This window comes from Saimiri boliviensis, chromosome 9 (genome assembly GCF_048565385.1).
Source record: "Saimiri boliviensis isolate mSaiBol1 chromosome 9, mSaiBol1.pri, whole genome shotgun sequence".
NCBI lineage: Eukaryota > Metazoa > Chordata > Mammalia > Primates > Cebidae > Saimiri > Saimiri boliviensis.
In genome coordinates this window covers 79,139,086-79,165,198 of record NC_133457.1, presented here as the reverse complement: position 1 = coordinate 79,165,198, position 26,113 = coordinate 79,139,086, and the positions used below count along the sequence as shown (strand labels likewise).

Here is a 26,113-nt window from a genome sequence, read left to right as displayed (position 1 = left end):
AAGATCCCCGTCACCCCATGTACCTTTCCTTCTCCAGTCGTTAACTCTCAAGTTTCTTGTGATCCTTCATGTTTTCTACAAATTATATATATGTACATATATATTTTATTTTATTTTATTTTTTGAAGAGTCTCGCTCTGTCTCCCAGGCTGGAGTTCAGTGGCGCAATCTCGACTCACTGCAACCTCCACCTCCTGGGTTCCAGCAATTCTCCTGCCTCAGCCTCCCAGGTAGCTGGACTACAGGTGCCTGCCACCACGTCTGGCTAACTTTTGTATTTTTTTTTTTTTTTTTTTTTTTTTTGAGACGGAGTTTTGCTCTCGTTACCCAGACTGGAGTGCAATGGTGCGATCCCGGCTCACCGCAACCTCCGCCTCCTGGGTTCCGGCAATTCTCCTGCCTCAGCCTCCTGAGTAGCTGGGATTACAGGCACGCACCACCACGCCCAGCTAATTTTTTGTATTTTTAGTAGAGACGGGGTTTCACCATGTTGACCAGGATGGTCTCGATCTCTTGACCTCGTGATCCACCCGTCTCGGCCTCCCAAAGTGCTGGGATTACAGGCTTGAGCCACCGCGCCCGGCCACTTTTGTATTTTTTTTAGTAGAGATGCGGTTTCACCATGTTGGCCAGGCTGATCTTGAACTCCTGACCTCTACCTCGGCCTCCCAAAGTCCTGGGATTACAGGTGCGAATCACCGTACCTGGCCTACATATGTATGTTAAGATTAATAAATATATGTCATCTCTGGGTGTTGCCTGAGCAGAATTTTTTTTTTTAAAGCTTCCCCAGGAGGGTCTAGTGTGTAGCCAACTATGAAAACGAGCGTTCTAAATAAATGTACATTTTCATTGGCATGTGCAAGGGTGTACATTTTTCTGAAACATAAACCTGGGGTTTTGGAGAGGTCTGGAGGGTACACTTGCCATAGCATCCCTGTCTGCGCTACTTCCCATCTCCAGCCACCTGCCAGGATGAAAATTAATTGACAATAATTTTCGTATTAACTGTGGTTCCTTCTGGGCAGTGGAATGACAACACATCTCCCGCCTTTTCTCTTAAAACTATTCTAGGATGGGTGCATGGCTCACGCCTGTAGTCCTAGCACTTCGGGAGACCAAGACAGGAGGATTGCTTGAGCCCAGGAGATCAAGACTAATCTGGCAAACAGGGGGTGACCCCCATCTCTACCAAAAAGTAAAAAATCAGCTGGGCATGGCAGCATGCCCCTGTGGTCCCAGCTACTCAGGAGGCTAAGGCTGGAGAAATCACTTGAACCCAGGAGTTCAAGGCTACTCTGAGTCATGATCGTGCCACTGCACTCCAGCCTGGGTGACAGAAAGACCCTGTCTTAAAACAAAACCAAAAACAAAACACCTCACCAATCAAGGTTAAGAATGTTTTAAGGCAAAATTTTAAAAATCAAATATTGAATGAATGGATGAACCCTATTGGTTCCAGGAAAGAAAGATCACATCTTTGGGACTAGTTTTTCACCCAGGCAAAGGCTACAGGCTTCTCTCCTAAGGAATGCACCCGCTTAGCTTTCACGTTAGCACTGCAATGCAGACCCTGTGTTTTCCCCGCCTTCTGGGCCCACGTGGCAGCAAGTAGCTGGCTCCCACTACCCAGCAGATCAAGTGGCAAACCTGATCTCAAACCTTCAGCTCATCACCCAGAGACTAGTTGCTCCTTTCCCTAGCTAGTAGAAATAACCCACTGCTGTTTTAAAACATCAAACTAAAAATACGGGGAAGCTGGCGCACTTATATCAGGCTTAACCTGGATGCAACACACTGCTGAGGAGGTTCCCACCCTCAAAGATGATCTGCCCCCTGGGAGAGGCCAGCCCGGCCACCACTCGCCCCGTGTGCACAGGGCCACGTCTCCTTCCTCTCTTCAGTCAACACATGCTCTGAGCATCTTCTCGGAGCAGAGCACACAGCAAGGCCTGGACAGCAAAAGCTAGAAGATTCCAAAGCCCTGCATCATCTGAACAACAGAGATGATGGCAGGGGGGACTTTGTTTCCAGGGAGGGAGTGGAATTGGAGCCTGGCTTGGAGGATGAATAACTTGCAGGTAGAGAAGGAAAGTAGACATAGGCCCAGAAGCTCTAGTTAGGCCACTTCTGACTTCTGTCAAATGCTCTGCTTTGTGCCCCAGCACTTCTGCTACCCCATTTTCTATTGTAAACGTCACCATTCACTCCTCATTCATTGGTGCAGGGCTTGCCATGAGGCAGCCCCTTGGTGACCCTTTCTAGGCTTAAGAACAAGCACTTCGGGCCGGGCACCGTGGCTCACGCCTGTAATTCCAGCACTTTAGGAGGCCGAGGTGGGTGGATCACGAGGTCAAGAGATCGAGACCATCCTGGTTAACATGGTGAAACCCCGTCTCTACTAAAAAAAAAAAAATACAAAAAATTAGCTGGGCATGGTGGTGCGTGCCTGTAATCCCAGCTACTCAGGAGGCTGAGGCAGGAGAATTGCCTGAACCCAGGAGGCGGAGGTTGTGGTGAGCCGAGATCACGCCATTGCACTCCAGCCTGGGTAACGAGCGAAACTCCATCTCAAAAAAAAAAAAAAAAAAAAAAAAAAAGAACAAGCACTTCCCTCCCAGAGCACCCCCATTACCCACACACTCAGGGGGACAAAGGTAGCTAGAGAGACTCCTGGGCAAGAGGGACTGATGCTGAGGCCCCTGCCACCACTGAGCTTCACCCATATTGTGCTCTCAAGCAAAGGCCAATCACGCCTGTGTCTAAAGCAGGACACGGGGACTGAAGAGCATCACCCATCCACTAGACATCACCAGCCTCCTGACACCCACATGGCAGTGAGTCCAAGGCCACTGAAAAGCCAGGCTGCAGATCTGAAACGGGAGCAGCTGCTCCAGCCTGAAAAGCCGTTCCTCACCAGCCACAGGGTGTCATAGGTCTTGCACGGCTGCTCTGAGGATTCACTGAGAGAGACTAAGTTCTCAATGGGATACAGCTCAACATCATGCAGATAAGCCCCATTCATAAGCTAGCTGCTGACCAGCATGGCCAACAGAGTGAAACCCTGTCTCTACTAAAAATACAAAAAAAAAAAAAAAAAAAATTAGCTGGGCATGGTGGTGGGTACCTATAATCCCAGGTACTTGAGAGGCTAAGGCAGGAGAACCACTTCAATCTGGGAGACGAAGGTTGCAGTGAGCTGAAATGGCGCCACTACACTCCAACCTGGGTAAGAGAGCGAGACTCTATCTTACAACAAAACAAAAATAAGCTGGCTGCACACGAATATTTTGCAGATTTGTCTTTAAATTGTGCCTATATGTATACTTTTGTATGTATTATTTATTTCACAACAAAAGAAGAGGTGTTTTTTTGTTTTTGTTTTTTAAATAAAGACGGGGTTTCACCATGTTGGTCAGGCTGGTCTTGAACTCCCGACCTCAGGTGATATGCCCACCTTGGCCTCCAAAGTGCTTGGATTACAGGCGTGAGCCACCATGCCCGGCCGCAAAGGATATATTTTTAAAGTGTGGCTGGCGGAGGAGGGAGGGGACTGCTTTTGCCGTCTGCCCTTTTGAATTCTGTATCATCAAGCTGTTCTACCTAGTCTGAAACATATTGTTTATTGGGTTATTAAAAAGAGTTTGTTGTTTTCAAATTTTTTACTCCTAATAGCAAATCAAGCTTCCATGCCACACGTCCCCAAGGAAAATTCTTCACTACTGAAACTTTCCAGTTGCTTTCCTTGCTATAGCTCAACTGCTCCTTTACTGAACTTTATCTGAAGGTGAACTTCAGTAAGAAGCTTTTTATGGGCATGCTGTGGGAGTGGACACTTACAGCAGCCTCCTCGGAAGGCAATTTGGCAATGTCCATTAAAAAAAAAATCACAGTGTATCTATCCAGCAATTCCACGTCAGGGAAATTAACCTACAGGAAGACTCGCACAGAGAGGCAAAAGATATACAGGATATATTCATGGTAGGATTGCCTGAAATGAAAGAAAGGAAGGAAGGAAGGAGAGAAGAGAGGAAAGAAGGAAGGAAGGAAAAGGAGAAAGAGAAAAAGAAAAAAGGAAAGGAAGGAAGAAAGGAGGGAGGGAAAGAAGGAAAGATAGGAAGTAAGGAAGGGAGGGAGGGAGGAATGATATCTGCAAATGGAAACAAATGTCATCAATTGGGGAACAGAAAAAGCACAGTCCCTCGATACTGGAAATTGTGTTCTGATTTATTATTATTATTATTGAGACAGTTTTGCTCTTGTTGCCCAGGCTCGAGTGCAATGGTGTGATCTCGGCTCACCGCAACTTCCACCTCCCAGGTTCAAGCGATTCTCCTGCCTCAGCCTCTGGAGTAGATGGAATTACAGGCATGCACCATCACATCCGGCTAATTTTGTATTTTTAATAGAGACGGGGTTTCTCCATGTTGGTCAGGCTGCTCTCAAACTCCCCACATCAGGTGATCTGACCATCTCGGCTTCCAAAGTGCTGGGATTACAGGCGTGAGCCACCGTGCCTGGCCTTCTTTATTATTATTATTATTATTTTGATATAGAGTCTCATTCTGTTGCCCAGGCTAGGGTGCAGTGGCGCCATCTGAGGTCACTGCAGCGTCTGCCTCCCGGGTTCAAGCAATTCTCCTGCCTCAGCCTCCTCAGTGGCTGGGATTACAATGACCCACCACCAAGTTCAGCTAATTTTTGTATTTTTAGTAGAGATGAGGTTTCACCATGCCTACCAGGCTGGTCTCGAACTCCTAACCTCAAGTGATCCGCCTGCCTCAACCTCCCGAAGTGCTGGGATTATAGGTGTGAGCCACCGCACCCAGCTTCAAGATATGTATTGTATGAAAACAGCAATATGCGTTAAAACCTTTTGGGAAAAAAATTAAATGGTTTAAATGGGGCTTGGCCTGTGAAGGGAATTTAAATTTTATTTGTCCTTTTTTCTCCTAATGAGCATATTACCTTTTTAGCTAAGAAATAAATTAAGATAAAATGCAAATTAAAAATAAAACAATGAGGAGAGGGTTTATTAACCGGACCAGGCAATTCCTCATGACAGCATTCAGGCCAGCAGGGGTGGAAATGACTTGATTCTTTCTTCTTGGTCTGCTCCACTACAAACATCTCTCAATCTGCTTTTTTCCCAATCTAGTCAATTCTTCCCTTTAGGCTCCAAACAAAGACACCATTGTTTTCTCCTCTTTAATCAAGATGGGATTTGTGTGCCTTCTCCTCCCTCTGAATGTAGCCCCCCTCCTCCATGGAAGATAAGGCCAGAAGGCGCCCTAGAGGGTGGGGCCGGTGCCCCCTCCCCACCTCCCCGACCTCAAAATTGGAATTCCGCAGCTTCGGTGGAACTCAGCAGCTTCCCTAGGAATGACAGGAGTCCTGAACTGTCTCCTTTATTCCAGCCGGTGTTGTAAAGTCATAACCAACGAGGGTTCATGACCTCCCTGGGCCACACAGCTTCCTGCAAAGTCTTAGAAAGTCTTAGCCGGGAGCCCCGAGGATGTGTGTGCCCTTCTCAGCTGTTTATGAGCCTTTTTACACTGTCTTCTCTGCAGCTTTTTATATTGTCTGAATTTCTTTCACAGAATACGTAGTCATTTTACAAATGAGTGAAATAAAACACTTTCCATAAATGCTGGACTTGAATGATGGGCCTGGGACATTGGGCACTCCAAAGCTGGCACTTCCTGCATGCTTGCTCCTGGGGGCTCTGGCACTGCTGGTCCGAGGACCACAGTTTGAGTAGGGAGGGCTGGTTATTATTTGTTCCTCTACAATACAGATCTCCTCCCTCTCCTCCCAAAGCAAATCATTTACTTCAACAGAGAGCCATTCTTAGGAAGCATCCTAGCCTGTTCAATGTAAAACACTTAAATAAGTCCAAAGCAATATCCTACAAAAACAGGCCCATGATGGTTTTCACAGACTGTGAACTGAATACACATTCATTTTCTGGAAGCTCATGCCCCTCTCTCTATTTTGGGTTGGTCAGCAGGCAGAATTTCCCATGTTGGCCTCAGTGATCCTGTCAACTTCACTGAAGTACAGCAATGCCCTCAGTTATATAGTGGCCGCTACTGGCTTCCCATCCAGACTGCTTTTCTGAGTCACTGCCTGTCCCCAGCTGTCATGTGGTGGCAGCTAACAGCTTCTGGCCGTCCCCTTCTTTAAGGAATCAGCACTGGGCAAGTGACCTTCCAGATGCTTAGGAGTGTCTGCCTGACCTTGCTCAGGTCAGACGCAGCCTTCAGCCAATGTCAGAAATAGGGGTAAAAAGGTCCCTGCCCCCACTTTGCCTGTAGCAGGTCCACCCTGGAGTTCATTCACACTCTCAGTCCCCCCAGGATGAGGTCGAGGTTGGACTCAAGCTAAGAGCACAACCCATGCTCACCCTCTGCCCTCACAGGCTCCTCTTTACAGCCCTCCCTCAATAAACCCTTTGATGGGAAGCCGCTTCCAAACCCCACCTAAGACAATTTGGATTGAAAATAGCCACTTGTTTGCTGATAGGTTTTCACAAAATGTTTTTGGAGTTTTTTCTGCACAGGTCAATTTCTCTCTTCTAGTCTTCAACAAGATACCATTTAACTAACACACACACACTCTCTCTCTCTCTCTCTCTCTCTCACACACACACACACACACACACACACACCCCCCGCTCTGATTTACCTTTCTTGGGTGAAATCACAGCCAAAGAAGAAGTCCTAATCTTTTCTTTCATCTACTTGGATATTAATATAAGAAATTTTCAGATTCTAGTTTCTCTGGATCTTTTTCAAGATGTTTCTTTGGGTTTTGAGTCTTTCCTTAGATACCATGTTCGCGCAGTAGTTGCAGGGGAAAGGAAGGGATGGGGAGTGGGGAGGGTACAGGTGAACCCTGATTCTTTATCTCACTGTCTTTGCCCACCCCATCAGTATAATAGCTACAATTCTCCAACAAAAGGTTCTGAGGTCCCAGATAAATCTTTAAATTGGTCATGGCCTGGTCTAATTGGATTGCAAACAAACATACCCCTCATTCAGTTATCTGCCATATTTATATTAAGTGTCTATATCTTTGTTTCTGGCCTAAACACAACATTTACTTGTAAGAACCAATAGCAAAAATACAACACTCCCAGCTCAAAGGCAAGACCAGGCCGGCATCGTGGCTCACACCTATAATCCTAGCACTTTGGGAGGGCAGGTAGGCTGATCGTCTGAGGTGAGGAAGTTGAGACCAGCCTGGCCAACATGATGAAACCCCATCTCTACTAAAAATACAAAAATTAGCCAGGCGTGGTAGCATGTGCCTGCAATCCCAGCTACCTGGGAGGCTGAGGCAGGAGAATCTCTGGAACCCAGGAGGCAGAGGCTGCAGCGAGCCAAGATGGGAGCCACTGTATTCCAGCCTGGACAACAGAGCAAGATCCAACACAAAAACACAAAAAACAAAAGCAAAGGAAAGACCAAATTCCCACTGAATTCCCATAGGTCTTTTGGAGCTTGTGAGGTTGGTTCACATGAACTAAAGCAACATCGGAGAAACCCATATTTTTGCACTTTGTACTAACTGTCTCTTTTGGACGGAGCTGAAGAGATGCCTCGGCAGGCCCGTGCCTCTGCGCTTGCGACCAGCTGATGCATCAGGAAGCCCCGGCTGGGTTGCTCTTTCTGGTCTTTTATTACTTAGAGACACACCTTCATCAGAAATAGGTCAGGGTGGGGCAAATAGGTCTAAAACATTTCCACAGTTCCATTTGCTCATCACTTTAAGTGTCAAAATTATGATTAAAATTTTTAAATATTATCTGTAGGTTATCTTACTGCTGTCCAATACAAATTAAAATGCAAACCACTTTATAAGTTAACATTTTGTAGAAGCCTCAATCGAACAAGTAGAAAGAAACAGGTGAAATGAATTTTAGTGATACATTCTGTTTAACTCATTATGCCTAAAATACTACCATTTCAATGTAAAATCCATATTAAGAATTGAGATTTTTGGCCAGGCGTGGTGGCTTACACCTGTAATTCCAGCACTTTGGGAGGCCGAGGTGGGCAGATCACCTGAGGTTGGGAGTTCGAGACCAGCCTGACCAACATGAAGAAACCCCATCTCTATTAAAAATACAAAAAATTAGCCGGGTGTGGTGGCACATGCCTGTAGTCCCAGCTACTTGGGAGGGTGAGGCAGGAGAATCACTTGAACCCAGGAGGAATAGGTTGCAGTGAGCTGAGATCAAGCCATTGTACTCCAGCCTAAGCAACAAGAGTGAAACTCTGTCTCAAAAAAAAAAAAAAAAAAAAAAAATTGAGATTCTTTTACACCCTTTTTTTTCTCTGCATGTCAGCTTGAAATCTAGTGTCTGTTTTGCACATACAACACATCTCAATTTGGACCAGCCACACCTCTGGGACTCAGGAGCCACACGCAGCCAGCGGCTAGTGGACCAGGCAGCACATCTCTAGGGTGTTTCACTCCTAGCTGTCTCCTAAACCCTAGCCTTTCCCCTAAGGCGATAACTGTGAAGCCCTTTGGGAAAGCATCAGGTGGAAGGTATTTTTATTCACTAATTTAAATTATTTTCAGCACCCTTGCAGAAGTGACTAGAACAGTAGGAGATGGAGAAAATCTGAGAACCTCAGGCTGGGAGTCCGGGGCGTGGGGGGTACAGGTGCCCCCGTTTCTTGCTTCCTCTGTGGGCAGAGGACATCTTGGCACCACTAAAGTCACATGTTCACAGGCTCCTCTACAACCTACTAAACCCCAAGCTGGAGTGTGCAGTTCATGCTACTTAGAGGTCTGAGTTTCCCTTTATTTCATCCTCCTCTAGAAGCAAGCAGGCTCCTAGATAGAAACTGTAGCGGGGTGGGCTGGTGAGGCCCCTGCCTCATGGAGAATGCTGAGGAAGGCACTGGGAGGCAAAAGGAGCAGAGAAGGAGACCCTACAGAGAATAAAAGACCATGAGCTTCAGGGCCAGCCAGTCTGGTTCCCAGCTCCACCACTGATGGGTTGTGTGAGCTCCCTGAGCCTGATTCCCTCATCTGCAAAAGGTGGGGAACAACAGTACAGACTGTTTGGGGGAGTCTGAGATGACAGGATAAAGGCTGGGGGCCTGGCATGAAGGAGAGTGACCCTGTGTGGCTTGCTTCCGCCTGCAGGAGCCGTGGTACTCTCTGAAGGATTTCCCCATCTCTGCCGAGCCACGCTCCTCACTTACTAACTCTTCTGCCCCCCAGGGCAGATTCCCCCCTCATAGCCCCCCAGCAGACCCCAGGCATCTCAGATGGTTCCTGCATCTCTCTGCCTAAGAATGCTCTCCAGGCCTGCAAAGGGCTGGGGCAGGAAGTGGGTAGGAGAACTGCCTAGCAGTGAGGAGGTCCAGGATGGACACCCAAGCAGGAGGGATGGGGGCTGACTCAGTAACCTGGGGTGCAGTCTATATGGTTCTTCAAAGGATCTCCAGTGGGATTGAGCCCCCGTTGCCCACAGTGATAATCCGCTTATTATTATTTATTTATTTATTTATTTATTGAGACGGAGTTTCACTCTTGTTACCCAGGCTGGAGTGCAACGGCGCGATCTTGGCTCACCGCAACCTCCGCCTCCTGGGTTCAGGCAATTCTCCTGCCTCAGCCTCCTGAGTAGCTGGGATTACAGGCACGCGCCACCATGCCCAGCTAATGTTTTGTATTTTTAGTAGAGACGGGGTTTCACCATGTTGACCAGGATGGTCTCGATCTCTTGACTTTGTGATCCACCCACCTCGGCCTCCCAAAGTGCTGGGATTACAGGCGTGAGCCACCACGCATGGATAACCCGCTTATTATTGATGAGCTCTAATTGGCTGTCTTCCCTCCTGCCTCCCCTCCCTCCTCCACTGTGATTCCTGAGTTTGGGTTGCCCCCCAATATATTGTACCTGCTCACATCCAAATTATTGTGCCAAGGTCTGCTTCCTGGGCAACCCAAACTAAGACACTCCTCATCAGCAATGCCCTTCCTCCTTCTACCATGCTGTAGAAACCTCGCTCATCCTTCAAGGCCCAGCCGAAAGGCTACCTTTTCTGAGAGGCCTCCCTGGCATGCAGGGAGGCACCTCCTAGGACTTCCTTTGGCATGTGCCACTTTTCTGTCTGGCAGATCTGCTGTTTCACTCGTCTCACAGTCAGATGTCTGAGTTATTTCTCCCTCTCTTGGCTGAGAGCTCCACGAGCACAGAGGTGAATCCTGGGGTCTGTTACACATCAGGTCCTCAGGAAGCCTCTGCCAACTGTTGCAGTCTTACTTCCAATAATAGTTAATGTTTACTAAGCACTTACAATGTAAGAAGCACTTTTTTATAATGCTGGCCCGAAAACCTCACAACCATCACTTTAAGTGGCAAGTATTAAAATCATCACACCCATTCCAGAGATGGAAAAACTAAGGTGAAAGATGAATAATTTAGATGAAGTCTCACAGTCAGCTACCTCAGATCAGGAGTTCTTAACTAGTATGTGACCATCTCAACTTGTAAAGTCTTCTCCGAGAAGCTGCCCGTCCCTAATATTTCCCTTAGTCTCCAGCAATGGAGAATTAATTCAATCACAGGTGAAGCAATGCCACCAGTTCCGTGGTTACTCCAAGGTACCAACAGCCAGCCATGCTCCCCAGGTCCCCTGCACTGCGTCCTAGAAGCCAGGGGTGGGGAGTGACCAGAGTCCACCCAGGCAGGGAATGCCATCAAGGACATCCTCAGAGATAAAGGGCAGAGACAGCCTCCAGGGCCACCAATGGCCAGCAACTTCAGGAGTGGTCCCAATTTGCTGCTGCCATGTGGGTCTCTTGACAGCCTCGATACCTCCCCTCAGATCTCTTATAAGACCCCCCACTGCCCTATGGATCCGCCACTACCCCCCAAGCATTCTCCTCATCCCTACCTCATGCCCAGCTTAGCCTCACGGAAGTCAAACTTTTACTGATTCACTGGTGCTAGGAATTAAAAAAAAGAAGCCATATAACCAGGCCGTAAGAGAACACTGTGGGATTACATTGACATCAAGCTCAAAAACAGGCCACAGTAACTTAAGCTGTTAGAATTTGCAACAGTGGTTTTCCCTGGAGAGAAAGAGGCTGACCGGGAAGGGTAGTGACTTCTAGTGGCTGGAAATAGTGTTTCTCAGCCTGACTGCTAGCTGCATGGGTATGTTCACTTTGTAAAACTTCCTACTGGTTGAGGTCAGCACTTAGGATCTGTGCACTTTTCTGGATGTACATCGTCACACTGAAATGAAAAGTTCTCTTCAGAAAAAGTTTTTGGCCAGGTGCGGTGGCTCACGCCTGTAATCCCAGCATTTTGGGAGGCCAAGGCAGGTGGATTGCTTGAGCCCAGGAGTTTGAGACCAGTCTAGGCAACATGACAATATCCCATCTCTGTAAAAAATACAAAATAAAGCCAGGCGCGGTGGCTCAAGCCTGTAATCCCAGCACTTTGGGAGGCCGAGGCAGGTGGATCACGAGGTCGAGAGATCGAGACCAACCTGGTCAACATGGTGAAACCCCGTCTCTACTAAAAATACAAAAAAAATTAGCTGGGCATGGTGGTGCGTGCCTATAATCCCAGCTACTCAGGAGGCTGAGGCAGGAGAATTGCCTGAACCCAGGAGGCGGAGGTTGCAGTGAGCCGAGATCGAGCCATTGCACTCCAGCCTGGGTAACAAGAGCGAAACTCCGTCTCAAAAAAAAAAAAAAATACAAAATAAAAATAAATAGCTGGGAGTGGTGGCATGCACCTATAGTCCCAGCTACTAGGGGGGCTGAGGTGGGAGGGTCAGTTGAGTCCAGGAGTTAGTGGCTGTACTCAGTCTGAGCAAGACCCTGTCTCAAAAAAAAAAAAAAAAAAAAAAAAAGAAAAGAAAAAAAGAAAAAAGAAAAGAAAAAGTTTTTAAAAAGGAAAAAAGAAATATTTCAGGATGCCAGCCACTCTCTAAGGTAGCAGATACTCTTTCCAGACCAGGGAGGCAGCTCAGCCAGTTCTCTAAGAGCAATTGAGCATGATATGAACTAGAAAATAGGATGCAGAGGCCTAAGAAGGAATCTGTATGGGGGCCGAGTAGCTGGGAGCCCCATCTGGAGGGAGGAAAGAGCATGTTCCCATCCCTACCAAAATACCAGGACTGAAAGAGCTCAGGGAGGGCAGATAGCAAACCATTTTTTTTTTCCTTGAGACAGGGTCTTGCTCTCTTGCCCAGGCTGGAGTGCAGTGGTACAATCATAGCTCACCATGGCCTCAAACTCTTAGGTTCAAGTGATCCTCCAGGCTCAGTCTCCCAAGCAGCTAGAACTATAGGCATGCACTACCACGCCTGGCTAATTTTAAATTTTTTTGTGGAGACAGGGTCTTTTGATGTTGCCCAGGCTGGTCTCCAATTCCTGGCCTCAAGCAATCCTCTCACCTTGGCCTCCCTAAGTGCAAGGATTATGAGCATGAACCACTGCACCTAGTCTGTAGATGCTAAATTCTGTAAGTTTGTTGGGAGGGTGGGTGGTAGCCGGGATAGGGTTGAATGGGTTAAGATGGGATGGGATAGGATGCGCTGAATGGGTTGGCGTGAGACGGGCTGACCTGAGGTGGGCTGTGATAGGTGGAGATGGGATGGGAGGTGACGGGCTGGGATGGGCTGAGAATAGGATGCGGGATTTGAAGATGGGACCCACATTGTAAAGGCCTTTACACAAAACCCACCAAGATGAGAGATGAGGAGTCTGGATTTCATTCTGCTCAGAGCTGGAGATTTCTTAGCAGGGAAGTAGAGTCCTTAGAATTCTCACGGAGAGATCACTCTGGCAGATGTGTGGAGGATGGGGCTCAGGCGGGAAAGCATGGAGGCCAGGTGTTTCTAGGACAGAAGCAGTGAGGCCAAGACCAGAGGCCAAGGGCACCCCCAGGACTCTGTGAAGAACTGGAACTGGGGAGAACCTGGATTCCCACTTTCTAAGCTGGGAAACTGAGGCAAGTCCAAGGAGAGCCAGCTGCTCACCCACCAGGCCCCTGTGGGAGGCTCAGGTCAGCTCTAAAGGCAATGAGCTCCTTTTTGTCTCTTAGAAGGAACATGATGCTATCCAGAGACAGGCTTACGTCTCAAGAGAGAAGCAGCAAATACTCGTTGTGGGACCACAAGAACCATCTTCCATCAGCCAGGACCAAGGTGCTGAGCTGTGGCAGTGCCCATGTGTGTATCATGCATCATGATTCTCAGAATACTTCCAGCCAGGAATTTGTTTTGAGCCTTACTAGAACTCACATCAGTATCTCCATTTTACAGGGTGAAAGGCAGGCTACCAAAGGTGGCTCACCCAGCCCAGGGTGACACAGCCAGCATGTGGCAGCGTCCGGAGGTGAACACAGAAGGGCTGGCCCCAACACCCCATCATCTTGTGATCTTTCTTTCTTTCTTTTGAGACAGAGTGTTGTACTGTCACCCGGTATGGAGTGCAGTGGTACAATCGGCTCACTGCAACCTCCGGCTCCCAGGTTCAAGTGATTCTCCTGCCTAGGCCTCCTGAGTAGCTTCGATTACAGGCACCCACCACCATGCCCAGCTAATGTTTTTATTTTTAGTAGAGTTTCACCATGTTGGCCAGGCTGGTCTCAAACTCCTGACCTTGTGATTCACATCTTGTGATCTTTCTAGAAACACAACATTGTTCCACGCTCTTGACCTGGTTCTCTGGTGGGAAAGAAGCAGGAGCTCTTGGCCAGAATAACAAAACAGAGAACAAAGCACGCTCTGCCCACTCACCTGTGTGCGTGCGGACGTGCCTCTTCAGGTCGAAGGTGTCGTTGAAGCCCTTGCCGCAGAAGGCGCACAGGTGTCTCTTCACCTGGTTGTGGCACTTGAGGTGACGGTTGAGCATGCGCTGCAGGCGGAAGCCCTTGCCACACAGGTCACAGCTGTGAACCACCGAGTCGCTGCACGTGCCTGTGGTGAACTGCGGGCAGAGAGAGGCTGTGAGGATCCCCGGCACAGCCAGTGGGCTCACTCGGGAGACCCACCTCCCTGTGTCTTGAGGCTTGCCCTGTCTGCAGCTTCTGCCTCCTGAAAATTTCAAGCAGGTTTTGCCTTTGGGGAAGTTGAAATAACAACTGGCGTTTCCTTTCACTTTTTTTTTCTGAGATGGAGTCTCACTTTGTTGCCCAGGGTGGAGTGCAGTGGCTCAATCTCAGCTCACCGCAACCTCCATCTCCTGGGTTCAAGTCATTCTTCTGCCTCAGCCTCCCGAGTAGCTGGGACTACAGGCGAACGCTACCATGCCCAGCTAATTTTTGTATTTTTAGTAGAGACAGCGTTTCACCATGTTGGCTAGGCTGGTCTCGAACTCCTGACCTCAAGTGATCCATCTGCCTCAGCCTCCCAAAGTGCTGGGATTATAGGCATGAGCTGTAATCAGTTCTAAAGGATCTGATTTGGCAACATTTATGTCACATGTTCAAAGGTTACCAGATCAGATACTAAAATTGAAGACATCATTTTCATCACGCAGAGGCAGATTCTATATTCTTCCTTAGTGGCAGCAAAGGTAGTAGAAAGCAGTAGGCAGGGAGTCCAGACCCAGGTCTGGTTGTGGTTTTACTGATAACAAAGCTGTGAGGTCCTGACCAAGCTGCTTTACAAAATGAGAATTTTATTCATTTATGATTTTGTGGGTCAAGACAAAAGCCAGTTCTCCCCCTTTTCATTCTCCCCTTCTTCCTTAGAACAGACCTCCGACTTCTAGCTGGTCACATTGTCTTACAGCATCCTACAGCCATGTGATAGGGCACGGATGTCAGGCCCCTCCAAATCTCATGCTGAAATGTGATCCCCAGTGTTGGAGATGGGGCCTGGTGGGAGGCTATGGGTGCAGATCCCTCATGAATGGCCTGTGCCAGTGGTAAAGAACAAGCTCTTACTCTCCTCAGTTCACGGAAGAGCTGGCTGTTTCAAAGAGCCTGGCACTTCCTCCCCTTTCTCTTGCTTCCTCCTTCACCATATGACACACCTGTTCCCCCTCCACCTTCTGCTATGAGTGGAAGCTTCCTGAGGGCCTCACCAGGAGACAACAGTGCTATGCTTCTTGTACAACCTGCAGAACCATGAGCCATAAACCTCTTCTCCGTAAATTAGTCATTCCGAGGTATTCCTTATGGCAATGCAAAATGGACTAAGACAGCATGGCCATGGACTACCTGAACAATGAAACAGAAATCTCCTTGAAGGGGAGCGAACGGTGCCCTCCTCCTTCTCCGCTGCTTCCTGCTGGCTAGAGCACCAACAGCCACTTTGGACCATGAGATGGAAGTGCGTGCTGAGGAGAGGCAGAGAGGAGTCTGGGTCCTGATGATGCCATGGAGCCTGGTATGTGACATTATGGACAGTTCCCAAAGAGAGCCTTAATCAATTCTGTCCTTCTTGTGCCTGCATCCTACTCCATCCATCAAGAGATACAGACTGTTGTCCCTCCCCTTGAATCTGGGATCAATAGAATGCAATGAAGATGTGTCAGTTCCAGGTCTTAAGAGACCTCGCAGCTTCCACTTCTTCCCTCTTGTAAGCCAGCTGCCACATAAAAAGTCTGGGGCCACCATGCTGCGAGGAAGCCCAAGTTAGCCATGTGGACAGCCAAAGGCCACATGGGGGAGCACGGAGGAGCCAGATATGAAGAAAGGCTCATCATTGGACCCTCCGGCCCAACCCAGGGCTGCCACCAGCTGAGTGACCCCCGATAATGCTTCCCAGAGCAGAACTGCCTGCCAGAGCTGTGCCCACGGCTTTTGTCTTGACCCACAAAATCATAAATGAATAAAATTCTCATTTTGTAAAGCAGCCTGGTCAGGACCCCACAGCTTTGTTATCAGTAAAACCACAACCAGACCTGGGTCTGGACTCCCTGCCTATTGCTTTCCACTACCTTTGCTGCCGCTAAGGAAGAACATAGAATCTACCTCTGCATGATGAAAATGATGTGTTCAGTTTTAGTATCTGATTTGGTAACCTTTGAACATGTGACGTGAATGTTGCCAAATGAGATCCTTTAGAAGGTGGATTCCTTTGCTCTGCCAACATTCATCGCTAGCATGAAGACGGGTCCTCTCCTGGCTCCACACCCTCCCAACCTCAAATACTCTCCTCCTTCACCCACCCTGGGTATTGCCCTCCCAGGACCCGAGTGCTCAGCTGCTCCCTTGCCAATGCAGCCTTCTCCAAATACTGCAGCCCAGGCAGGACCAAAGTGCTCACTGCCACGCTTAAACCAGTGCCTCTCAGACTCCAGCATACCTATACCTCCCCTGGGGTCTTGTTAAAATACAGTTTCTGATTCAGGAGGTCTGGTAGGGTCGGATGTGCTGCTTTTCTAAGCAGGGCCCAGGAGACGCCGCTGCAGCTGGTGTACACACCACACTAGCCCTCAGAAGTCATGCTACATTCCTTCTCATTCCCAAGGTTCACTATGCACACAGTTCATCTGGTTTTCTCAACTCAACACTTTGAGGATGGGTAGCAAGCATTCGATCTCATTCCTGCCTCCCTACCTCCTGCCCTAAGTCGAGTCTAGGGCCAGTGGACGATCAGTGTGCGCTGACCGGCAGCTAGGAGCAGGTGGCAGTATGCAGAGAGCCTCAAGGGAGGCACAAGACCCCAGAACAAGGTATTCTAGTCAGCCTCCTCCACCAGTTCATTTTCCTTTACTTGGAGCTTAACTTGCTGCAGCTAACACTGACAAGTGCCTGATCAGTGATGAGCCCTGTGCTTAGAGCTGGAGGCAATACAGTTAGAGATGACTTATCCCCAGTCCCCAGGAAGTCTACTGGGGGGTGCAGGCAAGTCAACAGCCATTGACATCTGAGAGGACCAGGGTCCAAGGGGGCACCTACCCTGGATGTGCAGCGCCAGGGAAGATGCTTCCAGAGGAAGTGAGCTCCTTAGCCAGGCAAGGATGAGGAGGAAGAGCAGCACAGGGCACAGAACATTTCAGGAGTGGACGGTGGGAAAGAGGGAGCTGTATGTGGTTCAACATGGCTAGCCTGAGCCTGGAAGAGCAGTTAATGAAGAGAGCAGTGGTCGCTAAGAGCAGGATCCCCTTATGAGTCTACCTTGAGGGCCCTGCTGGGGCTGGAATATAGTCAAAGGGTAAGAAGGAGCCACTGGAAGACAAAGGAGGACCCTCACAGGGGCTGAGTTCGATGACCCAGCTGGGCGGCTGTCCTGGATCCTCAACTGCCTCACTCCCCAGAACTGCAGCTGCCCACCTCTGCCCAGGGTTTCCGATCACCCGAGCAGATCATGTTCTCCTCCTTGCCCAGTCCCCATCCTGCTCACGGCCACCCTTGAAGGGACACAAAAAGACGAAATATGTTCCACCAAGTACTTTGAGCTGCTAAAGGCCAAGTGTGCACAAGGACATCTGAGTGGTAGTGAGAGGTAATGAAGCAGAACAATTACCCTGGTAATCCCGATTAAAATTCATAAAAACCTACAACTGTCTTTTGAAAGTCTTGTAGGATGTGCCTAAGGACTCACCAACCACAGTTCAAAAATGAACTCTCATTTAATCTTTCTGATAAATTCCTATTTTTAAAATGCTCTGAATGTAATACAGACGACTTCTATTGTAGTCTAGAATGAATATCCCAAATCACCGGCATTATTTTGTTTGAAAAGAATAAGATCTTGAATGACACAGGGAAAGGAGACTGGTGACAATTTGAGGGAGTACAGGGCCACTAGATCATCTGACCAAGACATAGAAAGCGTTTTATTTATTTATTTCTGTTTGTTTGTTTTTTGAGACAGTCTTGCTCTATCACCCAGGCTGGAGCGCAGTGGTGCCATCTCGGCTCACTGCAACCTCCACCTCCCAAGTTCAAGTGATTCTCCTGCCTCAGCCTCCGGAGTAGCTGGGACTATAGGCATGCACCACCACACCTGGCTAATTTTTTGTATTTTAGTAGAGACGGGGTTTCACCATGTTACCCAGTCTGGTCTCGAACTGCTGAGCTCAGGAAATCCACCCACCTCGACCCCCCAAAGTACTGGGATTAGAGGCGTGAGCCACCGCACCCAGCCTTTGTTTGTTTTTTTAGAGATGGAATCTCACTATGTTGCCCAGGCTGATCTTCAACTCCCATCCTCAAGGGATCCTCCCACCTTGGCCTCCCAGAGGGCTGGGATTACAGGTGTAAACCATCATGACTTGCCAGGAAGCTTTATAAAACAGGGGAGAAAATGGGAATGGAGAAAGGGGTTGGAGACTGAGGGTACACCTAATTCTCGAGGGGACTATTCCTCTGGTTTTCTTTGAGCAAAAATGGAAATTCTCCACATATACCTTAGCAAAGGCAATTTTTCCATTTCGTCCCATTTCACAGCATGGAAAACGAAGTCACCAAGAAGTGGCTCATGTAGGGAATTCACCCTGTGGCGCACCCTCCAATCCATTAAGTGCTGCTTACCACGCTTATGATCAATCAGGCCCCCAGATATTAACAAATTACACTCAACGTCTTCAGGAGCCTTGTTGAAAGAAGATGTAAGGTTATTTAATGGTAAAAAATCATGGCTGTCAAAGCCAGCTTCTGCCAGACTATTTTACTTCTCAGAAAGGAAGGGATCTTTGTAAATTCCTACACATGAAATTTATCCCCCAAAGTATATTTCATATGCCCTGTGCCTTGAAAGTAGTAACTAAATATATATCTATCAATAGGAATTTGTTAAAGAATGATGGTAGAAGCTGACAATTAATGCACTGGACAAAGTTAAAAGGCAACAGGATGTTCAAGTGTCAACTGCCAGCCACATAAGTGAGCCTTGAAGGATGTCCATCCCAGTCAAACCCCCAGAAGACTCCAGCCTCAGCCAACATCTGACTGCAACCATAAGGCAAGAACTGCCCTGCTGAGCCCAGTCATCCCACAGAGGTGGATGACACAATACTACATTATTTTAGCTATTAAATTTGGGGTTACTTGTAAAGCAGAAATAGGTTATCTGGAATAGTAATTGACATATCATTCTCTCCAGACGCCAGACCTGCCACATGTCTAAGTGTCTCTTTCAGGACTGCATGGTACAGAAGACATATCTGACTCCTGGGCTGATGTCCCATGGGCCAGAGGACCAGCTGACCCTGACTGGATCAGGACCACAGGTCTGCTCACTGGGGTACTTTATTATGCTTACACAGGTGTACATCTAACACTCTACCTCCTAAAAGTTAAAAAAAAAAAGAGTTAATCAATTTTACCTTCTTCCTCTACAAGTAGGAGACCAAACTTAGTTACATCTTAGTCATGTTAGTTACAAAACAATAAGTGGAATAGAGAAACGAGAAATCTGAAGGATAAAAAAAAAACCTGGATCTGGCTAGGGGTGTGATATGGAATGTCATTTAACATCCCTACATTACAATTTCCCAACATGTAAAACAATAAAACGGTATTAGATAATCTCTTCAGCTGTATAAGAAGCTAAGAGCAGCCGGGGCGCGGTGGCTCAAGCCTGTAATCCCAGCACTTTGGGAGGCCGAGGCGGGTGGATCACGAGGTCAAGAGATCAAGACCATCCCGGTCAACATAGTGAAACCCCGTCTCTACTAAAAAAAATACAAAAAATCAGCTGGGCATGGTGGCGCGTGCCTGTAATCCCAGCTACTCAGGAGGCTGAGGCAGGAGAATTGCCTGAACCCAGGAGGCGGAGGTTGCGGTGAGCCGAGATCTCGCCATTGCACTCCAGCCTGGGTAACAAGAGCGAAACTCCGTCTCAAAAAAAAAAAAGGCTAAGAGCAGGGTCTGTTTTCCAGTTTCCTAAATTCCTTCAATTCCTGCCCCATCCCTTAGTTTGGGGCAATTACTTAATTTAGTTGTAAGGCAAGTTACCTAATATCTCTAAGCCTTAATTTCATCACCTATAAAATGTGCATAATAATACCTGCCTTTTAGAAATGAATGAAGAAATTAAATTTTAAAAGCTACTTAGAAAGGACCTGATGCTCTGTAAGTTCTATTACAGTTAGACCAGCTCCAAAATTCTGTGGTCCTAAACAAAAGACAATTGGTCACAATTTCTTGTTTCTCCGCCAGGCGTCGTGGCTTACAACTGTAATCCCAGCACTTTGGGAGGCCAAGGCAGTCAGATCACCTGAAGTCCAGAGTTCGAGACCAGCCTGGTCAACGTGGTGAAACTCTGTCTCTACTAAAAATATAAAAATTAGCCGGCTGTGGTGGTGCATGCCTACAGTTCCCAATACTCGAGAGGCTGAGGCACGAGAATCACTTGAACCTGGGAGGTGGAGGTTGCAGCAAGCTGAGATCACACCACTGCATTCCAGCCTTGGCCAAAGAGAGAGACTCTATCTCAAAAAAAGAAAAAAATATTGTTGTTTCTCAATTTGCTTTTGAATTTTTCCCCCTTTGATGGAAGAAAAGGGGAACTCCAAAAAAAAAAAAAAAAAAAAAAAACCTAAACTAAAAAGGGAGCCGCTAGCCCCAGTCCTTCATCTTCAACTCTAATTCAAAAAGCTCCGAAAAACAGCTGGGTGTGGTGGCTCATCCCTGTAATCCCAGCAACTTTGAGAGGTGGAAACAGGAGGATCACTTGAGGTCAGGAGTTCAAGACCAGCCTGGCCAAAATGGTGAAACCCTGACTCAACTAAAATACAAATATTAGCTGGGCATGGTGGTACACACCTGTAATCCCAGCTACTTGGGGGGCTGAGGTGGGTGGATCACAAGGTCAGGAGTTCAAGACCAGCCTGGCCAATATGGTGAAACTCCATCTCTACTAAATATACAAAAATTAACTGGATGTGGTGGCGCATGCCTGTGGTCCCAGCTACTCAGGAGGCTGAGGCAGAAGAATTGCTTGAATACTGGAGGCAGAGATTGCAGTGAGCTGAGATTGCACCACTGCACTCCAGCCTGGGTGACAGAGTGAGACTTCATCTCAAAAAGAAAAAAAAAAAAATTGAGCTGACCAAGCAGGGAGAGTTGCGTTGTCTCCCTGACCAAGCAGGGAGAGTTGAAATAAAACTTTCTGTGGTGACAGAAAAATTCTATTGTGTATTATCCAGTACAGTAGCCACTAGTCATACATGACTACTGAGCACTTGAAATGTTGCTAGTGGGACTGAGGAACTTAATTGTTATATTGAGACGGGGTCTCTCTGTTGTCTAGGCTGAAGCGCAGTGGTGCGATCTTGGCTCACTGCAACCTCTGCCTCCTGGGTTCAAGTGATTCTCCTGCCTCAGCCTCCTGAGTAGCTGGGATTACATGAGTGTGCCACCACGTCCCCGCTAATTTTTAAATTTTTTTAGTAGAATCGGGCTTTCACCCTGTTGGCCAGACTGGTCTTGAACTCCTGACCTCAGGTGATCTGCCTACCTTGGACTCCCAAAGTACTAGGATCACAGGCGTGATCCTAGCAGCTGGTCTAATTGTTTATTCTTAATTGACTATGGCTGCGATAGTCACGTGTGATACTGGATGCTGCAGCTGCAGATCCAACTACCCGTTTGGAGAAAGCTAGGGGACTGAGGAATGTTAGACACATGGTGATTCGCTCAGCAAAATCCAGACTGTTGGGAACTCTGCAAAACAAATCACCCATTTCTTCAACAATTAACTTGGTGGAGGAAAAACATGAAATTAAAAGAGGCTCAGAAGACATGCCCATCAATTACAATGTGCGGACATTATGTGGACCTGATCAAGCAAACTAGAGGGAAATGTATGAATTTATGAGATGATTAGTAATGTGAACACAATTGATAATGTGGGTATGATCACAAATTTTGGTCTTTATCCACTAAACACACATTCTGAACTATTTATGGTTGAAATGGTATGATGTCCTAGATTTGCTTCAAAATCATGTGTGGGGCAAGGGGTTGGGGTGTAGCTGGGCAGGACTGGCCACGGTTAATTGTTGTTGGGGCTGGGTGGCAGATACATGTGACTAGGTCTTTGAGATCATAAATAATAAAAACTGATGTGGGTATGGGGACTACTTCATAAACACACATCTGCTCCACTATAGGACTCATTAGAGAGCCGGATAAAAGGCCAAGAATACTTTTGAAAGAATCTAAACTTAATTTCTTTTGAAGAGTCCACGGGAGAGGACAAAAAGAGGGCTGGGTGCGGTAGCTCACACTTGTAATCCTAGCACTTTGGGAGGCTGAGGCGGGTGAATCACAAGGTCAGGAGTTTGAGACCAGCCTGGCCAACATGGTGAAACCCCCGTGCCTACTAAAAATACAAAAAATTGGCTGGGCATGGTGGCAGGCACCTGTAATCTCAGCTACTCCGGAAGCTGAGGCAGAAGGATCACTTGAACCAGGGAGGTGGAGGTTGCAGTGAGCTGAGATCACTCCACCGCACTCCAGCCCAAGCAGCATTTCAAGACTCTGTCTCAAAAAAAAAAAAAAAAAGAACAGAATAGGACGAGGTGAGAGGACAAATTCACTTGGTGGTCCATACTTGGACCTGGGTCCTATCAGCCAGAGAATCAGGAATGAATGCAATCAGCCAAGTCGGTTAACTTGAGAGTTACTTTCCAATAAGCCTCCAAAGGACAGTGGTAATTAGTATTTCCTGGTTTTCTCTACCCCGCAGGTGGAGACCTGCAGATGGATCCAGCACAAAAAGGGCATGCCATGCACACGCTCTGGAATGTACATCATCTTCTCACCGCTATTTGTTTGGTAAATTACAAAATTCTCAGTAGTAAAGATACAGTTTCACAACCTGCCCTGAGGCACACCCTCCCAAGGCAGATGGGCTGGGAAAGGACAGCCACATTTCCTAACCTGCACCTCAGACTCCTTTTCCAGATCCACACATCTACACGATCAGGTTAGTGAATCCATTTCCTTACTGCTGCCAACAAAATGTTGGGTGTTAAAACTTGCTGTATGTCACTGTCAGGTAACTTCCTCTTGGGCAGTTTATACATGCACCGAAAACGAAACACTTTACACCCACGATCTCATTTAATCTATGTAACTTTTCTGGAAGGCTGATTCTGAGTCCTCCATTTTACAGGTCAGGGAACTGAGGCCTGGAGGAGATAATGTATGCATGACCACAGCCATTAAGAGGAACCTGACTGGCCAGGTGAGGTGGCTCACACCTGTAATACCAGAACTTTGGGAGGCCTAGGTGGGCGGATCACCCGAGCTCAGGAGTTCAAGACTAGCCTGGCCAACAAGGTGAAATGCTATCTCTATTAAAAACACAAAAATTACTACATTGAGATACCATCTCACGCCAGTTAGAATGGCAATCATTAGGCCGGGTGTGGTGGCTCAAGCCTGTAATCCCAGCACTTTGGGAGGCTGAGGCGGGTGGATCACGAGGTCGAGAGATCAAGACCATCCTGGTCAACATGGTGAAACCCCATCTCTACTAAAAATACAAAAAAATCAGCTGGGTATGGTGGCGTGTGCCTGTAATCCCAGCTACTCAGGAGGCTGAGGTAGAAGAATTGCCTGAACCCCGGAGGTGGAGGATGCGGTGAGCTGAGATCGCGACATTGCACTCCAGCCTGGGTAACAAGAGCGAAACGCTGTCTCAAAAAAAAAAAAAAAAAAAAAAGAATGGCAATCATTAAAAAATCTGGAAACAACAGATGCAAGAGAGGATATGGAGAAATAGGAACACTTTTACACTGTTGGTGGGAGTGTAAATTAGTTCAACCATTGTGAAAGACAGTGTGGTGATTCCTTGAGGACCTAGAAATAGAAATTCCATTTGACCCAGCAATCCCATTGCTGGGTATATACTCAAAGGATTATAAATCGTTCTATTATAAGGACATGTGCACACGAATATTCATTGTGGCACTGTTTACAATAGCAAAGACTTGGAACCAACCCAAATACCCATCAAGGATAGACTGGACAGGGAAAATGTGGCACATATACACCATGGAATACTATGCAGCCATAAAAAACGATGAGTTTGTGTTCTTTGTAGGGACATGGATGAACCTGGAAACCATCATTCTCAGCAAACTGACACAAGAACACAAAATCAAGCACTACATGTTCTCACTCATAGGTGGGTGTTGAACAACGAGAACACATGGACACAGGTAGGGGAGCATCACACACTGGGGTCTGTTGGGGGGAACTGTGGGAAGACAGCAGGGGGTGGGGAGTTGGGGAGGGATAACATGGGGAGAAATGCCAGATACAGGTGATGGGGAGGAAGGCAGCAACCCACATTGCCATGTATGTACCTATGCAACAATCCTGCATGTTCTTCACATGTACCCCAAAGCCTAAAACACAATAAAAATTTAAAAAAGTGTTATGCTCTGGTTTCTCTTCATAACGAATAAATCTTTCACCTTTTACTAAAGATTTCTGTGGAGAGGAACAACTATGAGTTTATAACCAAATTTTTTATGTCCTGCTTAGGCAGGGCTAATAAAAAAATATAAAAATTATCTGGGCATTGTGGTAGGTGCCTGTAATCCCAGCTACTCGAGAGGCTGAGACAGGAGAATGGCTTGAACCCAGGAGACAGAGGTTGCAGTAAGCCGAGATTGTGCCACTGTACTCCAGCCTGGGTGACAGAGTGAGACTCCGTCTCAAAAAAAAAGAGAGACCCTATTGAGGGTTTCCTTCTTACAAATCATCCAGAGCTTCTCCTCTGTCCAGCAGGAGCACCCACACTTCTTGGCTTGGCCCCTTCACCATCTCACCCTGTTCTGGTTACATTTCTAGTTATTTACCGCCAACTCTGTCCCTGACCCGAGCAAGCCCCATTTCCTATCTTCAGCCACCAGAGCTTCCTCCTTTCTATGCTCCAGTTATGGGACTCAGCCCACACTGCCCTCAAGCCCACCCGCTACCTTCTCCACGGCCTTCAACTCCACATCAGGACACCTTCCCTGCTCAAATTGATCACGTCTTTGCTTGGAATTCTGGTTTCACATTCACTGTCCTGCAGCAGAGTTAACGTTTGTGACTCCCTATTAACCCAAATACTATCTACAGTAATTGGGCACATACCAGGTTCTACCCTCCACTCATTTATCCTCACATTATCATCATCTTACAGATAAGGAATCTGAGGCCCAGAGGGGTGAGCCACTTGCTCAAGGTCTCACAGCTAAGAAGCAACAAAGCCAGAGCATACATGCTCAACCGTTACTGCCAGATGATTCTAGAAGGAACACCAGGGTGGAAGCATTTTTACCTCCTGCCGCCTTACACACCCCAGGTGTTAGATGGGCGGGGTTTGCCTCCCAGTGCTAGGCAGTGGCTCAGAACTGCCCTTCTTGTGATCCTGGGAGCCCACTGACTGAAGAAACTAATTCTTAGAAAAACTCTGAGTTCAGCATGCCTCGGAAAGAACTTTAGAATTATGCAACGTGCTAAGTCACAGGGTATTTGGTCAGTTATCTGAAAACTGCCAATGCCGCGGAATTCTGGAGGCTTGGAGCATGTTAACATCAAAATGCCTCCTTTTGGTGGGTAGAGGGGGAAAGAAGGAACCTAAACATCCCCAGTAAATAAAAACTCCCCTGGAAACCATGGAAAGAAGACTCTCTTAACGGTACAGGAGCAAACTGTGCCTCCCTACCCCCTTCCCCCAGCACACAAGCAACTAATCTAGGAAATCAGATTGGTTTACGTTTTCCCTAAATCCGGGATTCCAACGGCCGTGTGTGCCTGAGGCAGAAGAGACTGCCTAAAATGTTGGTTAAGAGACGGAGAGAATCTGTCACTTTGTCTCCAGGGGAATCAGGGCAATGGGGGGACAGAGGGGCAAACTAGTTGCAGAGACTCCCAAAACAACGTTGCAATTGTCCTTACAGCCTGGTGATAAATATGCAAGTGGGACACTTTGTAGAATTTCCCGAAGGGCAGAGCTACCAGCCTCAGGCAAATTGTTCCCTCCCACTTAACCCCACCTGGCCCAGAAAAGCCTCAGGCCAGTTGACTTTGAACCTCAGCCTCACACTTACCGCTAGGCTGCCGGCCCGCCTGGCGTCGGCAGCTTCTTCTTTAAAGAATTCTTTCCTTTGGATGCCAGCTGAAGCCTCAAGCCTCAATTCATAACCAAATGCTCCTCAG

At 47.5% G+C, this 26,113-nt stretch overlaps 1 protein-coding gene and 1 non-coding gene across 3 annotated transcripts in view; one reads left to right on the top strand and one right to left on the bottom strand.

The window, feature by feature from the left end:
• The window catches only part of OVOL2 (ovo like zinc finger 2), a 46,877-nt gene that overhangs the window by 17,290 nt on the left and 3,474 nt on the right, over positions 1-26,113 (bottom strand). For both annotated transcript variants that reach the window (XM_074406201.1, XM_039479363.2), the window contains exon 3: positions 13,788-13,977. In XM_074406201.1, coding sequence (XP_074262302.1) covers positions 13,788-13,977 — 190 coding nt within the window. The remainder of the gene's footprint in view (positions 1-13,787; positions 13,978-26,113) is intronic.
• LOC120368047 (U5 spliceosomal RNA) lies at positions 24,341-24,456 on the top strand. Its single transcript, XR_005582267.1, has one exon. It is a non-coding gene; the product is annotated as a U5 spliceosomal RNA (small nuclear RNA).